This window comes from Dasypus novemcinctus, chromosome 4 (genome assembly GCF_030445035.2).
Source record: "Dasypus novemcinctus isolate mDasNov1 chromosome 4, mDasNov1.1.hap2, whole genome shotgun sequence".
NCBI lineage: Eukaryota > Metazoa > Chordata > Mammalia > Cingulata > Dasypodidae > Dasypus > Dasypus novemcinctus.
The window spans coordinates 46,537,506-46,559,711 of NC_080676.1; the positions used below are offsets into that span (position 1 = coordinate 46,537,506).

The 22,206-nt window shown below is 39.0% G+C and overlaps 1 protein-coding gene across 1 annotated transcript in view; it reads right to left on the reverse strand.

Annotated features, from left to right (window-relative positions):
* Positions 1-1,195: 1,195 nt before the first annotated feature.
* The window catches only part of SPATA16 (spermatogenesis associated 16), a 262,641-nt gene continuing 241,630 nt past the window's right edge, over positions 1,196-22,206 (reverse strand). The window contains exon 11 of the mRNA XM_058295332.2: positions 1,196-1,515. Within this exon, the coding sequence (XP_058151315.1) occupies positions 1,393-1,515 (123 nt within the window). The 3' untranslated portion in view covers positions 1,196-1,392. The remainder of the gene's footprint in view (positions 1,516-22,206) is intronic.

The following is a 22,206-nucleotide window of genomic DNA, read 5'->3' on the forward strand; positions in this document are numbered from 1 at the left end:
ACAATAGATGGAACATAGGACATTTTTAGGGCATTGGAATTACTCTGCATGATCTTGCAATGATGGAAACAGGTCATTTAAAATTTTGTCGAAATCTATAAAAGTGTATGGTGCAAAATGCAAACCATAATATAAACCATTGACCGTGGTAGTAGCAATGCTTCAATATATGTACATCAATTATAACAAATGTACACATTTGTTATTAATAGGGGAGAGGGAAGAATAGGTGTAACATGGGCATTTTGGGAACATTGGAATTGTCCTGCATGATATTGCAATGATGGATACAGGCCATTATACATTTTGTCAAACCTATAAAATTATGTGGTGCAAAGCATAAACCATAATGTAAACTGTAGTCTGTGGTTAGTAGCAATGCTTCAATATGTGTTCATCAGTTGTAAGAAATGTACCACACTAATGAAAGATGTTGTTAATGGGCTAAAGTGTGTGTGTGTGGGGGTGGTGGGGGTATATTGGCATCCCCTATATTTTTCATGTAACATTTATGTAATCTAAAGCTTCTTTAAAAATAAAAAATAAAACACTAAATTTTGATTCCTTTACAGTCATATTGTATAGTGAAAAATTCACCACTCAGTATCTTATTCCCTTTTCTCCTTCTCATGTTGTTTATTATCAATGTACTCTGGGATCCTAGTCACTTTTCCCCACTATTAATTTCTTGAAAATTATATTTCCTTGTCTATTTTTCTGTCTCTGGTTTCCTTTTTCTTACCCTATCCTCATCCTGCATCCCTTGTTGGTGTCAGCTGAAGTCTTGAGTGATGATTATTGATCCACTACCTTGTCAAATATGTGCATTTTTTCGAGTCATTTAGGGGGCAGGGAAAATACCATATCAAGGATCCAGAGGAATGAATATTTTAATGAGACACCTTAACTGATGATATCACCTATACCACAGATCACTATCTCTATAAGGATGGAGAAGGTATATTATCAGTTTTATAATTTTTAATTTGCATTTATCTTGTCTGCCTACATCTGTATATGGTATATGAGTAACTCTTAATGAATATGCATGATTATGAAGGCATAGCACGAACATATTTGGGCAGAACTGGTATACCTTAGCCAATTTTGGGAAAAAAAAGGCAGGTGAAAGTAGCAGCAATGGTTATTTTATGAGTCATTTAAATAAACAAGACAAATTTGAACAAGAGTCTAATAAAAGTTGCTGAGAACATTTATTGCTACCAACTGAGACTAATGAAGTATAGAACCTCTTTGCTTAAGATGAGCTGGGGGCAGCACCCCTCCTTCGTGGGGTTATTGGCCTTTGCTACTGGGCTGTCTTTGTCTGCCTGGGAAGTGACCTTGCTTTTTTCTCTGGGATGCCTCAGTGGTGTGTCTGCTCCCTGGTGACTAGCTTTGCTGCACTGTTTGAAGCCGCTTCATTTTGTTTTTTTGCCTTCGAGCAGTCCTCAGTTTTTTAGTTTTTAAGAAACTATCTTCCAACTGGTACAGAAAATCTTCAATCCGTCCAACCTAGAACAAATAAACAGATTTAACAAGATTTGTTGTTGTTTTCCTGTTTTTTTTTTACACTTATGGAAATAGTGAGGTATTAAAAAATAAATGGCACATACAGGTCCATTTTTGGAACAGAACTGGCAGACATGGAAATGATTAAATAGAAAAGTGTCCTTCTGTTTCCATTTCAGGTTTCCCTGTTTTGTGAACACGAAGCCGACATTCAGGAATTTGCTTCACCACCCAGTCCTGTGTATTGGGAATGGGAATACGGTTATTGTCACCATGCTCTCTTCAACAGTGAAAACAGGGATGAAAAAGGAAAAGCTTGGCAAAAAATTAATCCTTCATTAAGCCCTTTCCCTGCCTCCTTTATCAAAAAGAATAGTGAAAACACACACACACATGCACACATACAAATCCACCCTCTTCAAAGCCAGAGATTCTAGCATGTATATGCCCTTAGCCAACAGGGAGGAAATGAATATTCCATTTTCTCTATTAAATCAAAAGGAAGCTTTGAATAAATACATTTTCTTTAAAAATGTCATGCTCCAGGGAATAAGGTAAAACAATGATACATAAAACAACTGCAAAAGAACTATTATTCTTTCTCCAAAGAAAACATTCAATGACAGTTGGTTGAATGCATTATACTGTTTGTCACAAAGAACGATGGAATAAAACAGTTTACATATATGCTGAGTTAGGCCCTCATGAAAGTCTGTAGATATAACCATTTGTACTTAACCCTGGCTCCTAGGACCTGAATATTGTATTAGCCTAATGTCACTTGCTGAAGAGCCCATTGTCATAAAGTTAACTCAAAGATAGAATACTTACTATGCAAGGTACATGAACACATCATCTACTTAAGATAAAAGCACTTACAACTTCAATTTCCAACTTTGAGTTCCACTCTTAAATAGCTTGATTTGTCATTCAGAGTAATATCCAAAAGATAATTCAGATTGTCAGAAAGAGAATAATAAATGGGAGCACACACCCATATGTTATGCTTAGGTCTTCTGTAACACCAAGTGATATAAACTGTCCATTGGTTTCCTTAAGAAAATAAGATAACTTATTTATGTGAAGTCTATTCTTTGTGAAAACCTTTGTAAAATGACTTCAGGTAAATATCCCCAGAAGCACATCTTCCTTTCTGATGTACGGTCATTGCAGAAATCATCAAAATAGTTTGACAGAATATTTTGCAATCCAATCATGAAGTCAATGCCTGAGTCTATGTAATCCATACATTGATGCAATCCGATTTACACCAAAATCATAAGAGCACGATCAGAACAAACATAATGGATGGCACTTTACCATTGCTTCAATAGTTGATTTTGATGACTCATTCATGTTATTTTTCCACTGAAATTGTATTATTTAAATCAAAGCTCCTACAATTAGAATGTTTGCAATTAGCTCAAATACAATTTAAAATCACAATCCTAATGCAACAACAAAAACCTTCCTTCAATGAGACAGAAAAATAATTGTTTTAAAATATCTCTTAGGTGGCTGCTGTGTCTTTTTAATTTTATTTTATTATGTTTAACGAGAGCAGTATTTTTTTGTTATTGTTGTTAAAAAAGACAAAGGAGAAACACAAGATGTGAAGATGTGTCATTGGAATAATGCCACAGCTGAATTAATCTGGGAGGTCTAGAGTAAGGGCTGTGTGCCTGTCTCACCTGGCCTATGCCTTCATGTCGACATGCTGTCCTTTCAATCCATTCTCCGAAAGTCGCCAGAACAATCTTTCAAAAATGTAAATCCAATAACATCTTCTCCTCTTGCTTAAATACTTAAAAAATGGGTTTCCCTCTCCCTTAACATGACCCATACAGTCCTGGGTGATCTGGTTTCACGTCCATCTCTAGCTCCATCTCATCCCTCCAGCTGCTTCAGCCGTGTAGTATACGTCTACTGGTTATCTCAGCTCAGCTGTTCAGTGTCCTCTGTACCCTCAATCTTCCTAACGTTTAGCCCTCTGTAATTGTTAGGCTCATATGTCCACTTGGCTAGGTAATATTTGGTCAAGCAATTGATACTATGAGGACATTTTGTGTACTTAAATCCTGAGTAAGTTCATTGCATCTATGGCTGGTTAAATCTACAATCAACTTTGGAGCCTGCAATGAGAGACATCTCATCCAATCAGTTGAAGGCCTTAAAAGGGAAGGGATGATTTTAGTAGTCAGAAGAGAGATTTTTCATCTCTTCCTCAGCCAGCCAGTTCCTCCTGGGGAATTCATCGAGCACCTTCATTCATTCGTATTCCTGGCTTGCAGCCGCCCCTTTGGAATTTGGACTTGTTTACCCACACAGTCATGTAAGATGGTCTTATAAAATCTCATAATACCTACGGATATTTCCTGTCAGTTCTGTTTTCCTAGAGAACCCTGACAGATACACCCTCCGATGGAAAATTTCCATCAGAAACCGTGCATATCCTCTGGATTTCAGTTTAAGTGTCCCTGCCTCAGGGAAGTCCTCTCTGACACCCCATCCAGACTGGATCTCTGAGAAACACATTCACGTTGTAGCCCAATTCATCTCTTTGCATTGTTACTTAACTGTTATAATGATTTGTATACCTTTCTTCCCATATAGATTTTAAGCTCCATAAGGCAGGAACCAGGTCCGTGTGTCTATGCACCTACGATGGTAGAGCTTCAATAATCCTACTGATTGACAATAGAATTGAAATGGAAAAGATTAAAAAACCTATGCTTTTTCCCTCCTCAAAGTGATGGTCAGTATGGAGCATATCAGAAGGCCTTTTCTTGCCTTGTGAGTTAATAATCATCCTTTCAAGTGCCACCATTTCATTACCATTGTTTGGCTTTGAGACTATCAAGGCAATGTAATGACTCCATACTTGAGACAGCCAGAGGTAGTAGCACAAAGGGCACTGAAAAAGGAGCCAAGAGTGTTGAGGTTTTTTCCTTGCCTTATAACTTTGTTCTGTGACTCTAGGGAGGGCACCCAGTCTTTCTGTACTTCAGTTTTCACCAACATTTGGTATTAAGAGAGGGTTGGCCTCGATAATATCCAGGGACACATCCAGTCATAAAATTCCATGACTTGTACTCATATCAGATCTAAGTAGTCCAGTTCTAAAGATGAGCACTCACTTTTTCAAATCAGAGGTTATTCTCTTAGATTACACCATTAGATGAATGACACAATATGCACTAAAGTAAGTCAATTTTAGCATCTATAAGTGTAGGAGAGCTGCAACATGTTTTTAGTAAAGCTGGTTCTTTATTTTCTTTTTTTGAGTCAAGGAAAGAAAAATATGGGTTGAAGAGAAAATAGATTCATCTAACTAAGAACAGATTGCAAATGACAGAAAATTCTATAAACCCCTTAGGGCAAAAAAACCCACAAAGAAATATGTATGTATGTAAGAAAGGAAATGAGCTAGTTTTTGGAGCAGAGGCCTTATTAGATTCTCTTTCCAGTACAGAATCTACTCTCTCAACCATATCAAATAAGCATCTTGCTTATTCTAGGTCTAATTTTCCCATTTGTAAAATGGGCAGATAACATTTTCCTGTGAATCTACCTGCCAGCGCTGACTTGTCATTACAGTGATATGGATATCAGACCAAAGGAGCTTACAGAGAATTTTGGGAAATCAGATGATTGAGGGTAACTGAAGTCCTTACTCAGAGGGCAAATTCTGACCTATCAAATTGTTATCAGCCCTAATCCAAACCAAAGAGTAAGGAAAATCATTAACAACTCATTTCCCTGGGCCTTTTAATACATGTACACAAAGCTTTAACAGTCATGATTTAGTGTATATTCAAAAAGTTCAGCACAAAGATGAATAAGAAACTCTAGAAGAGAAGCCTGCATAAGAAGAACAGGAGATCTCAAAATTTGAAATTCTAATAGGACAAAAACAAATAATCACAATTAAGAAATAGGGAAGTAATTAAAGATATATAAGATATATAACACCATGCTAAGTGTAATATGTATATATATACACACACACACACACACATACACACAAGAAAAGTTCTTGGCCAACTCACATTTCAAAGGGAGTACATATGCTCTTTCAAGCTAATATATTGAACACCCACTATCTATCTGGCACTGTGCTAGGGGGTAATAAGCCAAAGTAACAAGATGCCTGTATATGATGAACTCATATCCAGGAAGGAGAGACAGTTAATGAAAAAATGATTCCCACACAGCATGGTAACTGTTTACATAAAAGTTATGTACAAAAAGTTTTCTTAGCAAAAGACCAGAACGTTAATTCTTTCTGAAGGAAGGTAGAGGTGCATTGGAGGTGATAGAAGCTGAGTCTTCAAGGCTGAGTCTTTCATAGACCAAGAAATGCATTCTAGACAGAGCAACCTGCATGTGTAAAAGCAGGGCTGTGAAAGAACATGGACTATTCAGATAGTGGTGAGTCAGTTGACATTATGGGAGCACAGATGTGGGAGTGTGGGGAGCAGTGGAGCAAAGTGGTACAGCAGGAAAGACAGGTTGAGGTCAGCTTATAAAAAGTCAAAAAATTTTACCAATGTGGTTAGAAAGCTAAATCTGGTACAACTGTGTGAAGCAGAGTGGATTCAGGCAGACTTGAAGCAGGTAGATCAGTGAGGGGGCCAGGGAACCAGGATATGTAAAATACCATGAGGGCCTGAATCAAGCTTTAAGAGACATTTAGGAGATAAAAGTTATAGGCTTGATAAAAATTCTGTGTTGGAATCAGGAATGACTGTGAGGGTCCTAGCTTCAGATAATGGTCATATCTTAACTGAGGTAAGGAACATAATTAGATGAACAGCTTTAGGGAGAAAAATGAGTCTGATTTGTGACAAATATAAGATGGAATAAGGACACATAATCAAGAATGAGTGAAAAATGGACCTGTATTAACAGCCTTGTGTTAGGCTAAAAGCCAGAATGATGCAAGATTCCAAATGGAAAACCAAAACAAAAAAAACCCAAAAACCCTCTTTTTTGTAGTCTACCATACAAGAAGCATACAAACAGTTAAAAATGCTAAGAAAAAAATTAATAATTGATGCTGTTGATTATGTGCAGGGAAAAAAAGACCTAGTGGGTCCAAGTCAGATATATCTGGGCTTGAACCTCATATCCACCATTTTCTCGGTCTGTGATGGGGAAAATTTATATAGCCTCTTGGAACCTAAGTTCCCTGTCTATGAATTGCTTCAGAGATTCCTAGTGGGGATTAAACAATTTGACATATTTGTGTAAGTCTGAAGTACTGTCATTTAGTATTGGTAATGCACTTGAGTCTGAGGGTGTATATCCAGTAAATAGGAAAAACAACTAAATAAAAATATACATAGAAAAGTGGAGTAAAATAAAAATCTGGACAAGTTTATTTAATAGCCACCATGCTTTGGCTTCTGCTCTGTGAAGGACGTTGCCCTAGTGACTGTGCTAAGTGTGGGTCTTTGACATATATTAAAGTCTCACAGTGTGAGTAGCTCTCAAAATTTCACTATATAAAGGTAGAACTGAGAGGGAGGAAATGAGTTTCTTGTAGTACATACTGTCTGAAAGCTCAGTATAAATCACCAGTGTTCTTTGGTTGTCTCCCTAAAAACTGACCTGCTTAGTCTACACTATTAAAAATGTGACTGTCTGTTATGAGGCAATAGTTTTTCCCCTTCTCTGCTCAGGTCCAATCACACCTGGCCCATGAAGCTCAGCTCTGATGATGCCATGGGTCTTAATACCAAATTGTATGGAGACAGGTTAAGGGATCTGGAGGTGTTTGATCTGGAGAAGGGAAAACGTAACCGGAATCTGTGATGTCTTTAAGCATATCAAGGGTTGTTACGTGGAAGAGGTGGTGGATTTGTTTTGTGTTGGCATATACATTGGAAAGAGAATACTGTTTAAAATTAGAGGGGTTGAGTCTTGATTCTTTCACTTTCTCATCATGTGACAACGTATCTCCAGAGTAAACAACAAATTAATCATAATCATAGTCTACGTCACAGGACTTTTGTGGGGATTAAATGTCTTGAGGTTTGTGAAAATCTCTATGTAAATGATAAAGCCCTCCTCAAATATTATGTTTGCAGTACCTTGCATTGTGCCTAGTGTTTTCATAATAGGTTCTCAGTAAATATTGTTTGAAAGAATAAATAACTGAATGAGTAAATACATAAATGAAAAAGCAGATTTTATATCACTTTTTTTTTAAACTGTTTAAAAATGTGACTTCAGTGTGAGGTCACCAGAGACTGTAAATCAAACATTAGATGATGCCTTCTGAGGGCATTGTGTATTTGTGAGTCATATATATATATGAAGGGGACATTGGCCTTTAAAGTCCACCCCAACTTGAAAGTACTGGCTTTTATGATGCTTAGTTCAGTCTGAATCCACCCAAGAAATGTGCTCAGTGGAAGGAGTACACATTGTGATTTGACTGGTCCCACATGGGGAAGCACTGTGGAAATGAGAGGATCCAACCGCTTGTGTTGTGGTGGCTTAGCACATAATGAAAGGCACTGGACCAGTTAATACAGACACCCATGGATGCCAGGATCCTGGGGCTTCCCCTATATCCTAGTTATTAAATCATCATATTTATAAGATCCATATCTTCTTTCCAGATATATCAAAACTTTATCTTGCATACAAAGTCCACCTGTTATGGATTAGTTTAACAGCAGAAGGAAGTGCACAGTGTACCCTATTTCCTTCTCATCACACAACCTCACCAGATTCACTCACTGGTACTAAAAAACTTATTTTCAGCTAATGATTTTCTATTTTTTCAGGATATCAAGAACTTACGAGTTTGTACTGGATTCCAGGATAAAATACCATGCTTGTATGGTTTAAAATAGTATGTTTTCTCCCTTTCATCCTCTTCATAATCACTTTCAAAGTAGGTACGGTAAAAAGTGCTTGAATATTTTCTCCAATAATTTTTTTTTCACTGTAAAATTGACTCGTATCTGATACACCCATAGTCTTATATGTAGGTGGAAAGTATGGAGTCAAACAACTCTGCGCACTGGAGAGCTTTATTTGGAAGGAGGACTGTTATTGACTGTACTGCCAGTTTTTTTTTTTTTTTGTGTGAGGGAGGATTCTATTGACTCTCCAGCATCTTGGGAACTGCAACTTCATTTTCACACAGATGCAGCTTATTTTTCATTTGGTAATTGAAGGCATGTGATTCAGGGGTGGAAGCAACTTTACCACCTTCCTTTTATTGTGAAAAGGCTGACCATGTGAACAACGGCATTGCTGGTGAAGAAATTGAATTTTAGGGCAGTAGAGAGTTAAGAATGGGGCCAACTAAGGAAAGAAATGACAAGAAGCTCAGCATGAGCAAAGCTGGTGAAAGGTGATAGCAATAAGGTACAACAGAAAAGTCGCCTTTTAGGGGTTGAAAGGGCAGTCATGTAGAAGTCACAGAGGGAAGAGGAATCAATGAGAAGATTAGGGGACCCTTTTCTTCCCAAGGTCATTTAAAATCAAACACTACTACTAAGCCATAATGTAAGTGACAGGAAGCTCAACTAACTTCTAATTTCTCCAAAATGACTTTGATGCTTTCAAAAATTCACTTTTCCTCCTGTCTGATGCTCTTTACTTGGCTGGTGTCCTTACATGGGTTTAGTGTATATCTTGGGAACCAGAGTTGTCTCTTCTCATTAAGAGCAGTGCGAAGAGGTTGATCTCCAACAAGAATGCAATGGTAAATTATTGAGAAGGAAAAGCTGGACTTGAATTTGGGGCTTTTTATTGGGTAGCATGTGGTCTGGACCAAGGAGGAGGATTAGAGGAGGATTAATATTTTTATATGAGTTTGTTTGCAAATGTTCATGCCTCAGAAATTGGGTGCTCAAAGGATTTTTAAAAAAATAAAGGTTTTAAAGTTGCTTCTGTGAAGAAAAAAGGTAAAAGAAATAAGACCCCAACTCTACAGGAATAAAAATCAAGTTTATGTGACTATCCTGGAGGTTGCAGAAGGAGAATGTATTTTCAGTGATTAGCAGTTTGGACCCAAATCCTCTCTTCAAAACAGAAATTTTACTCTACCACTGTGGATTTGATAACATTAGTTTCTTTGCTTTGTTCCAATTAATTTCTAGACTGATGCTTTTAAATATTTATCATCCAAAATGGTTTGAATTTTAATTCTTATTAGAATTACAATTGTTTCCAAACAGGCTTGAAATTAATTTTTAAAATAAGCATAGTTTCTGAAATGGAGTCCTTTCTACTACTGAGAATACAGCAGTTGCCTTTAACTTTTTGAGTAGGATTCAGACAGGCAAACCTCCGCATTTCTCCTTTTTTCACTTAGTAAGTTTAGTATATGATTCAGTATTTTATTCATAAAAATTCAGCATGAGGTTCTGAAGCACCTATCCCTGAGATGTCACAAAATGTTAAAAAAACAACAGGCTATTGGGTTTTGGAGTTAAATTCTCTGCTAAATTGTGTTACCAACTCTTGATTGAAAAATGCCCATAATGCTAAGAACTTCTTGTTATGTTGAGTATAGAGGCAGAGAACTATTACAAAACCTGGCATCACTTTGTTAAGGAATCACATATGATAGCTTTTTAAAAAAGTCATTTTTTAACATTTAATAGAATGATTTATCCAAAGGTTTGAATACATAATGTATTTTTTAAGTTAAACTTTTTATTTGGAGGAAGATTGTGGATTCACATGTAGTAGTAAAAAGACAGACACAGAGAACCTGTATACCCTTTACCCAGTTTCCCTCAATGGTAATACCTTGAAAAATTATGGTATCACAACCAGGATATTGACATTGATACAGTCAAGATATATAACAGTTCCATCATCACAAAGAGCCCCCATGTTGTCCTTTTATAGTCACACCCATTTTCTTGCCATCAGGTTAGAATGCAGAAATGCAATTGAGTGTTTCATGTTTATCTTGTATCCCCATGACCTTTCAGATCTCACTATTTTGAGACAATTGCTTTTGTTCATTCTCTGGGATTTTCTAAGTAGATAATGCCATCTGTAATTAAGGGAAGTTTTATTTATTCATTTTTTTTTAAAAAGATTTTTATTTATTTATTTAATTCCCCCCCCTCCCCCAGTTGTCTGTTCTTGGTGTCTATTTGCTGTGTCTTGTTTCTTTGTCCGCTTCTGTTGTTGTCAGAGGCATGGGAAGTGTGTGCGGTGCCATTCCTGGGCAGGCTGCACTTTCTTTCATGCTGGGCGGCTCTCCTTACGGGGCGCACTCCTTGCGCGTGGGGCTCCTCTACACGGGGGACACCCCTGCGTGGCACTGCACTCCTTGCGCCCATCAGCACTGCGCATGGGCCAGCTCCACATGGGTCAAGGAGGCCCCGGGGTTTGAACCGCGGACCTCCCATGTGGTAGACGGACGCCCTAACCACTGGGCCAAGTCCGTTTCCTATTTCTTCATTTTTGATCTCTATGCCTTTTATTTCCTTTTCTTGCCCTACTCCACTGGCTAGAATATCCAACAGTAAGTCGAAAAAGATTGGTGAGCACTGACATTGTTCGCTTTTTCCATTAAGTGTAATATTAGCTGTAGGATATTTGTAGATGTTCTTTAATAAATTGAGGAAATTCATCTCTATTCCTAGTGTTCTGAGAGTTTTTTTTTTTAAATCATGATTTGGTGTTGAGTTTTTTCAAATGCTTTCTCAACGACAATTGACATGACCATGTGATTTTTCTTTTGAAGTCTGTTTATATGGTGGATTATGCAGATTGATTTTCAAAACAACCTTGCATCCCTGGAATAAACCCCACTTGGTTATGGTACATAATTTTTTATACTGATTCATTCTATTTGTTAATATTTTGTTAAGGATTTTTACATTTATATTCATGAGGGATATTGGTCTGTAATTTTCTATTTTCTTTCTTTTTTTTTTTTTTTCCTATATTTTTGTCTTTGTCTGGTTTGAAAGCAGGGTAACACTAGCATCAGAACATGCACTGCAAGTGTTTCCTCTTCTTGTATTTTTTGGAAGGGGTTCTATGGATTTGGTATTAATTCTTCTTTAACTTTTGGTAGAGTTCTTCAGTGAAACTGGCTGGGCCTGAAGATTTGTTTTAGGAGTTTTAATTTACAAATTCAATTTCAACTTCCTTAATGGTTATAGAACTGTTCAAATTATTTAATGTTGGGTGAGTTGTGGTAGTTTATGTTTTTCAAAGAATCAGCACATTTTATCTTAGATGTCACATTTATATATGTAGACTTGTTTGTAGTATTCCCTTATTATACTTTTATAAAAAGATTATTTATTTCTGCCCACCTCCTCACTGTTTGCACTTGTGGTGTTTATTCATCTTCCCTGTTCCTTTAGGAGGCACTGGGAATCAAACCAGGGACCTCTCATGTGATAGGCAGGAGCCCAATTGCTTGAGCCATATCTACTTCTTATTATACTTTTGATGTGTGCAGGGCCTATAATAGTTTCCTGTTTCATTCCTGAGTGATTTGTGTCATCTTTTTTTTCCCCATTAGTCTTTCTAAAAGTTTGTTAATTTTACTAATCTTTGTCTCATTGATTTTCTCTATTTTTCTGTTTTCAATTTCATTGATTTCTGCTTTTTTATTTTTCTATTCCTTCTGCTTGCTTTGAGTTTGTTTTCAAAGTCCTAGCCCCCTTGGGTGGTCTCTGACACCATCCTGGTGGGGTGGGAAAAGTAGGATACATTGATAGCCTAGTGATGGTAGATATGTAACTCTCCACCTGGCCTTTGTTGCCATGGATGTGTTGGGATCACCAATTGTTCTTTGGTGTTGGTTGATGTAGAGGGATTATTATCTGAAAGCTCTCCTCTTGCTAGGCTACTCCCTTCCTTGTCTTTTGGCTAGAGAGAGGCTTTTGTTGGTCTTTATTTTCATCTGTGCTTATTGTAGATTGAATCATTCCCCCCACAAGATCCCCACAAGACTTGTTCAAGACCTAACACCCAGCGCTATTTGTGTGGATTCACTTAAAAATAGGATTGTTGAAGGTCCTATTAAGGTGAGGCCAAATTGAATCAGAGTGGGCTTTAATCCCTTGTGACTGGGGGACTTAGAAGCAAAGGAATTTGGATATGAAAGTAGAGGCCACAGGAAGGGAAAAAAAGAGACAGATTACCACATGATGGAGGCAGAGACTGATTGCCAGTAAGCCACCTTACCAAATCCAATGGATGTGTCATGATGATGGGAACGAGTGTTGTTGGGGGGGGGAGAGGGGGGGTGGGGGGGTGGGGTTGAATGGGACCTCACATATATATTTTTAATGTAATATTATTACAAAGTCAATAAAAAAAAAACTAAAAAAAAAAAAAAAAAAAAAAAGCTACAGTCTTCAGAGAAAGTATGCCCTGCTGATTCCTTGTATGGCAGTTTGAAATTATTTTATGAATCCCCGAAAGAGAAATATTATGTTTGTAAACTAATTTATTACTCTGGGTGTGATGTCTTTTGATTGCATTAAACTCAGTTGAGAAGTCTTTGGTTAGATTATTTGACAAGATCCTTTTCATTGGACTACGTCAGTGAGGCATGACTCAGGGTGTGTCTCCACCCCCTTGCTGGGTCTGATAGAAATGGAAACACAGAGAAACTCACTCAGGTAGACATAGAAAAAGGAAGCCACCATGTTCGATCCTGCCATGTAAGAGAGAGGACTAGAGGATCTCTGAAACATGAAGCTCCAAGAGGCTGGGCCCATGGAGTAGCTAAAGAGGAAATGGTGAGCCTGGAGGGGAAGGCTGAATCCTCAGCCGTGATCGGGGGCTGTCTTGCTCTACCATGGGTCAACAAGCTGGGATCAACAGCAACTGACTTTGATAAGAAAACATCTCTGATGGTGCCTGGGTTTGGGCTTTTCGCGGCCTTGGAACTGTAAGCTTTTATCCCAAATAAACCCCCTTTATAAAAGCCATTCCATTTCTGGTACTTTGCATCGGCACCCCAAAGGCAAACTAAAACACCTTGATTTTGTAATTTGACCCCCAAACTATAAGCCAATGAATTTCTGTTGTTTAAGCCAACCAGTCTGTGGTATTTGTTATGGCAGCCTTGGTAAGCTAAGGTAATGCCCATTTTTGTTTCTGGGTTGACAGTTTCTTCAGCAACAAGTGTAAGATATACGACATACCTAGGGTTCCAATATCCCTAGCCATTTTGCCTTTTTCTTTCTATCTTTCAGAGTCTTATATTTGTTTTACAAAGAATGTTCACAGGTTTTAGCTGTATTTGATGGGAGGAATAGGGGAAATCGGGTCTACTCCATCTTCTGGGAAGTGGAAGTCCTTTATCGTGGCTTTTTTTTTTTTTTAATTATTTATTATTATTTTTTAAAATTACATTATGAAAAATATGAGGTCCCATTCAACCCCACCGCCCCCGCTCCCCACTCCCCCCACAGCAACACTCTCTCCCATCATCATGACACATCCATTGCACCTGGTAAGTTCATCTCTGAGCATCACTGCACCCCATAGTCAATGGTCCACATCATAGCCCAGACTCTCTCACGTTCCATCCAGTGGGCCCTGGGGGGATCTATAATGTCCCGTAATTGTCCGTGAAGCACTATCCAGGACAACTCCACGTCCCGAAAACGCCTCCACTATCTCATCTCTTCCTCCCGTTCCCCACACCCAGCAGCCACCATGGCTACCATTCCCACACCCATTCCACATTTTCTCTGTGGACATTGGATTGGTTGTGTCCATTGCACATCTATGTCAAGTGAGGGCTTAGATTCCATATGGGTACTGGATGCACTCCTCCCGCTTCCAGTTCTAGACACTCTAGGCTCCATGTTGTGGTGGTTGACCTTCTTCAACTACATGTTAGCTGAGTGGAGTAAGTCCAATAAATCAAAGTGTAGGAGCTGAAGTCTGTTGAGGCTCTGGGCCTAGGTGTCATATTATCAGTCCAGAGATTCAAATCCCCTACATATATCTTAAACCCAGCACCAACTACAATTCCAATAAAGTAGCATGCAAGTCTTGTGAAAAGAGATCCCCTCTGAGTCCAATTCCATCACGCAGAAACACCAGCTCCAAAGAAGGGCTATCTGTCATGGCAGTGAACCCCTTCTGATATGACCATAGAACCCGTGGGTCTCTTTATCCCTCAAAAGAACCAATACCTGGGGTTGTATCTACCTTATCTGTCTCTTTAAATGACTTTTGACCCCTGTAACTCAGGGAGATTTTTGGTACCTGTGCTTTTATTTCTTGAATCAGTTTGCCTGGTTGCTTCCTTATATCTTCATTGATACGAGGAAGTAAATTGCCCACCGTGAAGCTGAAGGGGCCTTCTCTCCATAATAGATTTTGGTAAGATAAAAGACTCCAGTTCTCCTTTTAGATCAATAAGAGAGGGACCTAAATTTATCCTATCTCTAGGTTATTATCTCTCCACTATATGTCCATATTCATATTATCATCAGCCATCTCATGCTCCTCTTGAGTCTTATCTCCAGCAGAAGCCATTAGAGCAGAGTACACTAAGTTCTTCACACACCGAGTTTTGACAATGCTAAGGGATATAAATGTGTTTGTGCTTATGGCATTTGTGTGTATTTTAGATTACAGTCTTTTCCCTTCCTCCATATGCACCATTTTAAGAAAGTCATAATCAGGATAATAAATGACCTATACCTTCCTTTAGGGCTGCATATAAAGGCACTTTCATTCTTGCCCTTCTCCAAAAGATTAAAGGTATAATGAGTACACTATAAATGATTGAATAAACTACAGTCAGTTGCTCTGAACTTTGTATTAATCCCGTGTTCAATACAGAATGGAAGATGTCCTATGGTTCATTTAGCTACCAAGTGGCATAAGCTGTTATTTTCCAGAATTATAAAGGATTGCAAACTTAATGTATAAAATACATGCCATAAAATACTAGGCTGCCAAGCAAAGAAGATACTTTTGGTAATTTAAAGGGAATAACTTTCAGAATGAACTGCAAATTCACTCAGTTTAAAATACAGCTGAGATATGTGTCCCCCTCCCCCACCCCAGGATTTTTCACTGCTCTTCCGAATGATGCATTTTGAAAAGTCTTTGCAAACATAAAAGCATTAGTAGGTTTGTAGCAATATAAACATTTCTGATTGCTGTTTTAGTCACCTCCCTATATTAGTTCATAAATGAGTCAGGCAGGGAGACAGCCCAGGAAGTGAAGGAGGTAAGCAATGTGTTGGTTCAGTTGGGGCCTCAAGGCCGTCTGTGTTGTAATGGTAAAGCTGGGAGGGATTATAGAAATATGTGCTAATGAAATTTTGTTTTCATGGATGAAGAAAGCCTGGTGCATTTCAGAATGCTAATTCAGATAACTCACCAGAGAGTGACCCTCCGAGACACAGGGAATCGCTACAGGAATGACTGGATTTCCAAATGGTTTTCTTGAAGTTCTAACAGTGCAGGAAGAGGGAAGATGGTAAGCTATCAAAGTAAACCTAACCCTGCTATGTCTACAATGGGAGGGGTGGTGAGGGAGGAGAGTAAGGGCAAGATTATCCAGGGAAGCGCAGTGGGTGCAGGGGTTTAGATGTGGTCAGGCACTGCTGCAAAGCAGTCTGGGTAAGTCCCCGGCTGGGCCTGGAGGCAGGGTTCTAGGGAAGGAGTGGATGGCTGGAGGAGCTCTGATGCTTCTAACCCACTCGCTGCAGAAAACCAGAATTGAAGTTTGTCTCAATGACTGTCTTAAGCAAGCTCAGCTTGGTTAGGCACTCTTCTCTCTGCCATGGACTTTTAGCAGCTGTATTTGGTAACAAAAGTATTCTAGCTCCTGTTTCCCATATGGGAGGTCCCAGGTTTGGGACCTAAACAAACAAACAAACAACAAGCAAAACAAACAACAAAACCAACTCAGGGGGCCCTATGTGGCTCAGTGGTTGAGTGCCGGCTTCCCACATATGAGGTCCCGGGTTCAATCCCCGGTCCCCGGTACCTAAAAAAAAAAAAAGTATTCTAGTTAGGGATTAGGAACAGAGCCCCTTGTTAATTCTACAAAATTTCTTTTCCTCATTTTAAAAATGAGTAATAGTGATGCTTTCATAGGATTGTTGCAATCATTAAATATGGTAATGTGTTGGAGTGCCTGGCACATACTAATTAACCAATAACAACCACTGATCATGCTTGTTTTCGTCATCGTTAATAACATAATTATTTATATGGAATAACATTTTCTATAATTTATGTTTCAGTTGTGATAGTTATTCAAAAGCAAACCTCAGACAGGCTAACATAGTTCAGTAATTTGGAGGGCAACAGTATTTTGCTAGGTATATGCAAGATGGCAGATTAGCTGTCTCTGCACTTGATAAACACCTAGTTATACATTGCACAGCTCCTTAGATCCCTGCCTCCTAGACTAGGGCCATGCTAGGATTTCACTTTGGCACCAAAACCTTTCTGCAGCAGAAATTTCCTGCCAAATCATCAAAGTATTAGAAGACAATATTTTCAGTCAACAAAACATATAAAAGCAGTGCTCCCAGTTTTGAAGGAAAAGCCAAGCACAGGTGGGAAGTGGCTGATGAGCAAATTAGCAGTTGCTGAAAATGTTTATCAAAATCAACGTACTTTTTCCTCCAAGTGAGGAAGAGGGTGTTTGGTTCAAAATATAACTGAAATTTGCCGTTTAGATCTGGAACATTGTACTGTGGCCTGGGAAGGACGCTAGAACCAAGGCTTTCTCCACTCCCCAGGCTAGACTTGCCACCCTGTCCCTCGGCCCTAGTGCAATGGGTTCAGCCTTTGACCACAGTCATTCAGTTCTGCTAGGGCTTTGATGGAGTCTCCTCCACTACAGGTGCCAGCTTGGACTTATTTTCCCAAGGACCTAGGATGATTTAGCCCAGGAACTTGGCCTCTTTAAAGGCCCTGAACCTTGTCTTCTCCCTGCTAGTTTCAGAACTGCACCTGCTCCCACTCCCCTGTTTGGTCAGCAATGAAAGCACTTAGGCGTCCCTACATGAACTACATTATGCCATGGGCAGAACTGCTTAGCAGTGCTCAGAGCACACACTGTAAAAGAATTTGGGGGAATGCTAATGAATAAGCCCATAACCAGAAGCTGAGACGATTCACAATCAAATTGCAATAAATCTGCGGAGACTCCTTAAAGAACAAGACACACAGAAAAAGCCTGATTGCTGGGAAAAACTGCTTTGCAAACGAGGAGTATGGCTGCTGAATCTTTGAAAAGACAGCCGAACTCTCAGAGAGGCACCACCGCATGCCCTAACCACGTATTAGCTAGCCCAAATGACAGGCCGATGAATGATAGTGCCACGTGTGCAATCGCTCTCAGAAGAGAGTCTGGAAGGGTTCAGGTATGAATGCTGATGTGGAAAGTAAATAAAATGTTCCAGTTTGCTCTTCTCTCTCCCCACTCAACCAACCACCCCCGCCCTATCTCCCAAGTTTGTATTTTTCCCTGCTTACTTTGCCTGTATCAATAGTCTTAAACAGCACAGAATTGCTAAGTGACATACAGTTCTAACACGTTTTCATCTTAAAAGATCAAATTAATAAATTGGTGAATGTCATTTCTGTATAATGACAATGAGTATGATTTACACGTTAAGATTTTGAGGTAAAATGGAATGCAAAAAGTGAAATAATTTTAAATAAATTCATGTCAATAGCTTAAAGATAACTACCAATACTCCATTAGTTGGATTCATTGAAGCTTATGATGTACTATGTTACATTATAATATTAGATGAAACCTTAAAGAAGCAATTCTTTTCATGAAAACTCCAAGACAATGATTATATGCTACAGCATTTCTCTCATTGCTTTTAAAATAACAAGGTTTCATTTCTCCTCATTTAGACTCAAATCAGTGATCCAGAAGCATATCTGAACAAGACAATACTTTGTCATATCAGGTTAAATTCTGATCTTCTCAGTGAAAAATGTATACTTTGCAGATGAATAGCAAAGAACTTCTGAGTTGTAGACAGAGATTGCTCAACTAATCCTCTGATGAGAAAATTAGGAATATCCCAATGTAACATTTGGCACATTTTAAAAACACTCCGTTTTTCTGTTTATGTTCAGACCTAGTTCATACATCTTCCATGGACCTTAGGATTCAATGCAAAGTAACATATAATCATAGACTCTGAAAATGGTAAATGCATGAATACATTGTGTTTCTCAGAATGCTGTGATTTGTCCAAAGGACCCTGAGTGGCAGAAGAATTAATGGTCGTGGTTTGCAGATTTGGGCTGTGAATTCTTTTTAGTTATAGATGGAAAACTAAGGGACAGAGAAGAAAGGTTACAATGGTAGTCTAAACCAAACATTTTTTAGTGATATATTTGGCTCAGAGTGAAAGAGTTTTATTATATTTTATATATTTTTAAAGATTTATTTTAAAAATTTATTCCCCCCACCCATTGTCTGCTTTCTGTGTCCGTTCACTGTGTGTTCTTCTGCACTGGCTTGTATTCTTGTCAGCAGCACCAGGAATCTGTGTCTCTTTTTGTTGTGTCATCTTGCTGCGTGAGCTCTCCTTGTGTGCGGCGCCACTCCTGGGCAGGCTGTGCTTTTTTTGCATGGGGTGGCTCTCCTTGAGGGGCACACTCCTTGTGCATGGGGCTCCGCTACTCGGGGACACCCCTGCATGGCATGGCACTCCTTGCGTGCATCAGCACTGCACGTGGGCCAGATCATCACACGGGTCAGGAGGCCCTGGATTTGAACCCTGGATCTCCCATAATGGTAGGCAGATGCTCTATCAGTTGAGCCAAATCCGCTTCCCAGAAAGAGTTTTACATTGAGAATTGAAGACAGACAAACTAGACTAATTTATGGCCAAATCCCACTTTGACTGGACGTCACTTTAATCCTCTACTTTGTCTCACACTCGAATGCTCAGTTATGCATGTAGCTGGTCAGACAGCAATGCTGGTCCATCATGCATTTTCATCCAACAAAAGAGCTTGGATTTCCATTAAGAAAAAGTTTAAACTTTGGCATCAGACGAGGTCCTGGCTCCACTCACTTACTGGCTGTGTGACTGTAGGCAAACTGCTCAACTCTGTTTGGTAAATTACAGGTTTTACCTCATGTGAAGATTACCTCATGTGAATAGGAGAGTTCTTGACACATGGAGAGGTCCTGGCACAAATGAAGAGCTCAGTGAATATTATCTTTAATCTTTCATTTTGATGCTTTGCCTTTCAAAAGACCTGTTCATTTGGAGCTGGGAAGGGACTTAGAATCTTTGTCCAATATTCTTATTTTACAGATGAGAAACTGAGACCTAGAGAATCTGCATGTGGCTTCTTATAGACCCAGGCTTTGGAATTGCTAGGTCAGGGTTGTTTTGTTTTGTTTTGTTTTGTTTTCACTGCACTAGCCTCTTTCTTAAGAAGCCTCTGCTCTTCTTTTCCACAGAATACTGAATTTGACCACTTTTCACTTCCACTGCTACCACCTTGGGGCAAGCCACCATTATCACTCTCCGAGGTCATTGCAATAACCTACTAACTAGTCTCCCTGCTTCTACCCTTACCCCCTCTTTAATCTGTTCTCAACTCAGCATTTTAGAGTAAATAAATAAATAAATACAAACTAAAGCCTTATGCCAATGCTTTGCTCAGAACCCTCCAGTGGCTTCCCCACCTTGTCAAACTGAAAGGTTGTAGATTGAATTATATATCTCAATTTGGACATGTTCTTGGACTTGGCCCACATTCTGGTGGATGTGGACCCATTGTAAACAGGATGTCTTGAAGGTATTACATCAGTTACGGTGTGGCCACCCAAATCAGGTTGGGCTTTAATCTGGATTACTGGAGTCCTTTATAAGGAGACTGAAATTCAGACTGAGACAGAAAGCCGTGGGGAGGAGCCAGAAGCTGGAAACCAACAGAATCTGTTAAAGGAAAGAGAAGATGCCGCCATGTGTATTGCCATGTGACAGAAAAGTTAAGGACCAAGCATCTCGGCAAACAGCCGCAGAATGCCACAGTCTCAGGAAAGAAAGACTCACCTGACTCTTCCTAGCCTCAAAACCATTGTTTAAGCAAACTCATTGTATGATATTTGTTTTTGTAGCTGGGAAACTAAAACAGCTCTGCAGGATCTATCCCCTCCCGACCCCTCTCACTTCCATTTCTATTACTCCCCCATCCTCATGTTCATGCTGCATGGCCCTCCTTGCTGTTCCTTGAACATGCTGAGTACACTCCAAGCTCAGAGTTTTGCATTTGCTGCTTTTTTTACTTGGATGCCTTTCACCAGACATTTGCATAGTTTGCTCCCTCATTTCTTGCAAATGTTTGCTCAGATGTCATTTTCTCAGTGAATCTGGTACTTTCCATTTTCTTTTCCTGCTTCCTCATCCCCTCCTCCATGGCATTTATTACCTCATAACATCGTCTATATTTACTTATATAGTTTATTGCCTACTTGTCTCTACTGAATATAAACATCATGAGGGCACTTTTTTCATGGCTGTTTTTCCAATACCTAGAATAGTGTCTGACAGAGGAAGTGCCCAGTAAATATTTGATGAATGCATGAATGAGCAGAGTGTTAACAGGACCTATGGGATATTCAAGAGGGTATATTTCCTCAGGTGTTTTTGTGATAGAGTAAAATTTAGCAAAGTGTGATACCCTCAATCCACAATGACTTTCCAACACAGCGAGTTTATTTATTTATTTTTGGATATAATCTGCTTGTTTTTGTATGTGCACAGCTAAACCAACACATCTCTTTATTGAGTTAATCACTAAAAAGGAAATACTCAGCAAAGTCCAACCAAAACAGCAGCCATCTTTCCAAAAGTTCTTTAAAGAATATATTTTTTGTTTGGGAGAATCAGGAAAAAACACAACTGTCTTTATCTTTCCTTCTCTGGTTTCTTAGAGAAAGTGCAAAGAAAACAAAGTGTAGATCGGAGGTCAGTACTCATGAATCAGACTTCCTCTCAATAGGCTTTTTATAGAACTATGACAATGTAGAGCCCTGAAAACAGTGTTAGGTAATGGGGATTCTGACAGATCCTTTAACTACGTGAAACTAGGAGGTGCTACTATAATTCTGCTGCTTCAGATGAAAATTTTAAGTGTTTTCATTAGGTACAACAGCTGTTTCTATTACAGATAACAGATCTCAGAGGTGGTGATGCTGATTTCAACTTCTAGTGGGCTCAGAACACAGGGCTGCTTGTACAATTAGTTTTTTTTTTTTAATTATTTTTTTCTGCACACGCAAATTAACTCTGTAGCAGTAAAAGGAAATTACTTAACTTGCTACCGGAATTGTCTGAAAGCGATATGATCATCCTTTGTGGAGTCACATTAACCAAATTAAAAGCCTTTGGGAAAAATTTGGCACCCTGTTCCTTCCCATTCACATCTTCTTAAAGACCTCTCAGGAGCTTCCATTTAGAAAGCTGTGATCATTACCAGGGCTTTTAATTTGGAAAGATTGGCTGCTCACCGGTGAGTCTTTCTAGACTCCCAGAGGTTGGGGGGAGTGGCCCTGCAGTGTTAAAATCACTGAGGCCTCAGAGGCCTTGACTTACTATCTTCCTGACTCCTGCTTGAGTGCAGGTGTGTGTGCCAGTCTGGGACACAGCCATGGTTCTGCTGCTGTAGCTTGTTTCCAAGATGGTCACTATCATTTCATTCTCTCAC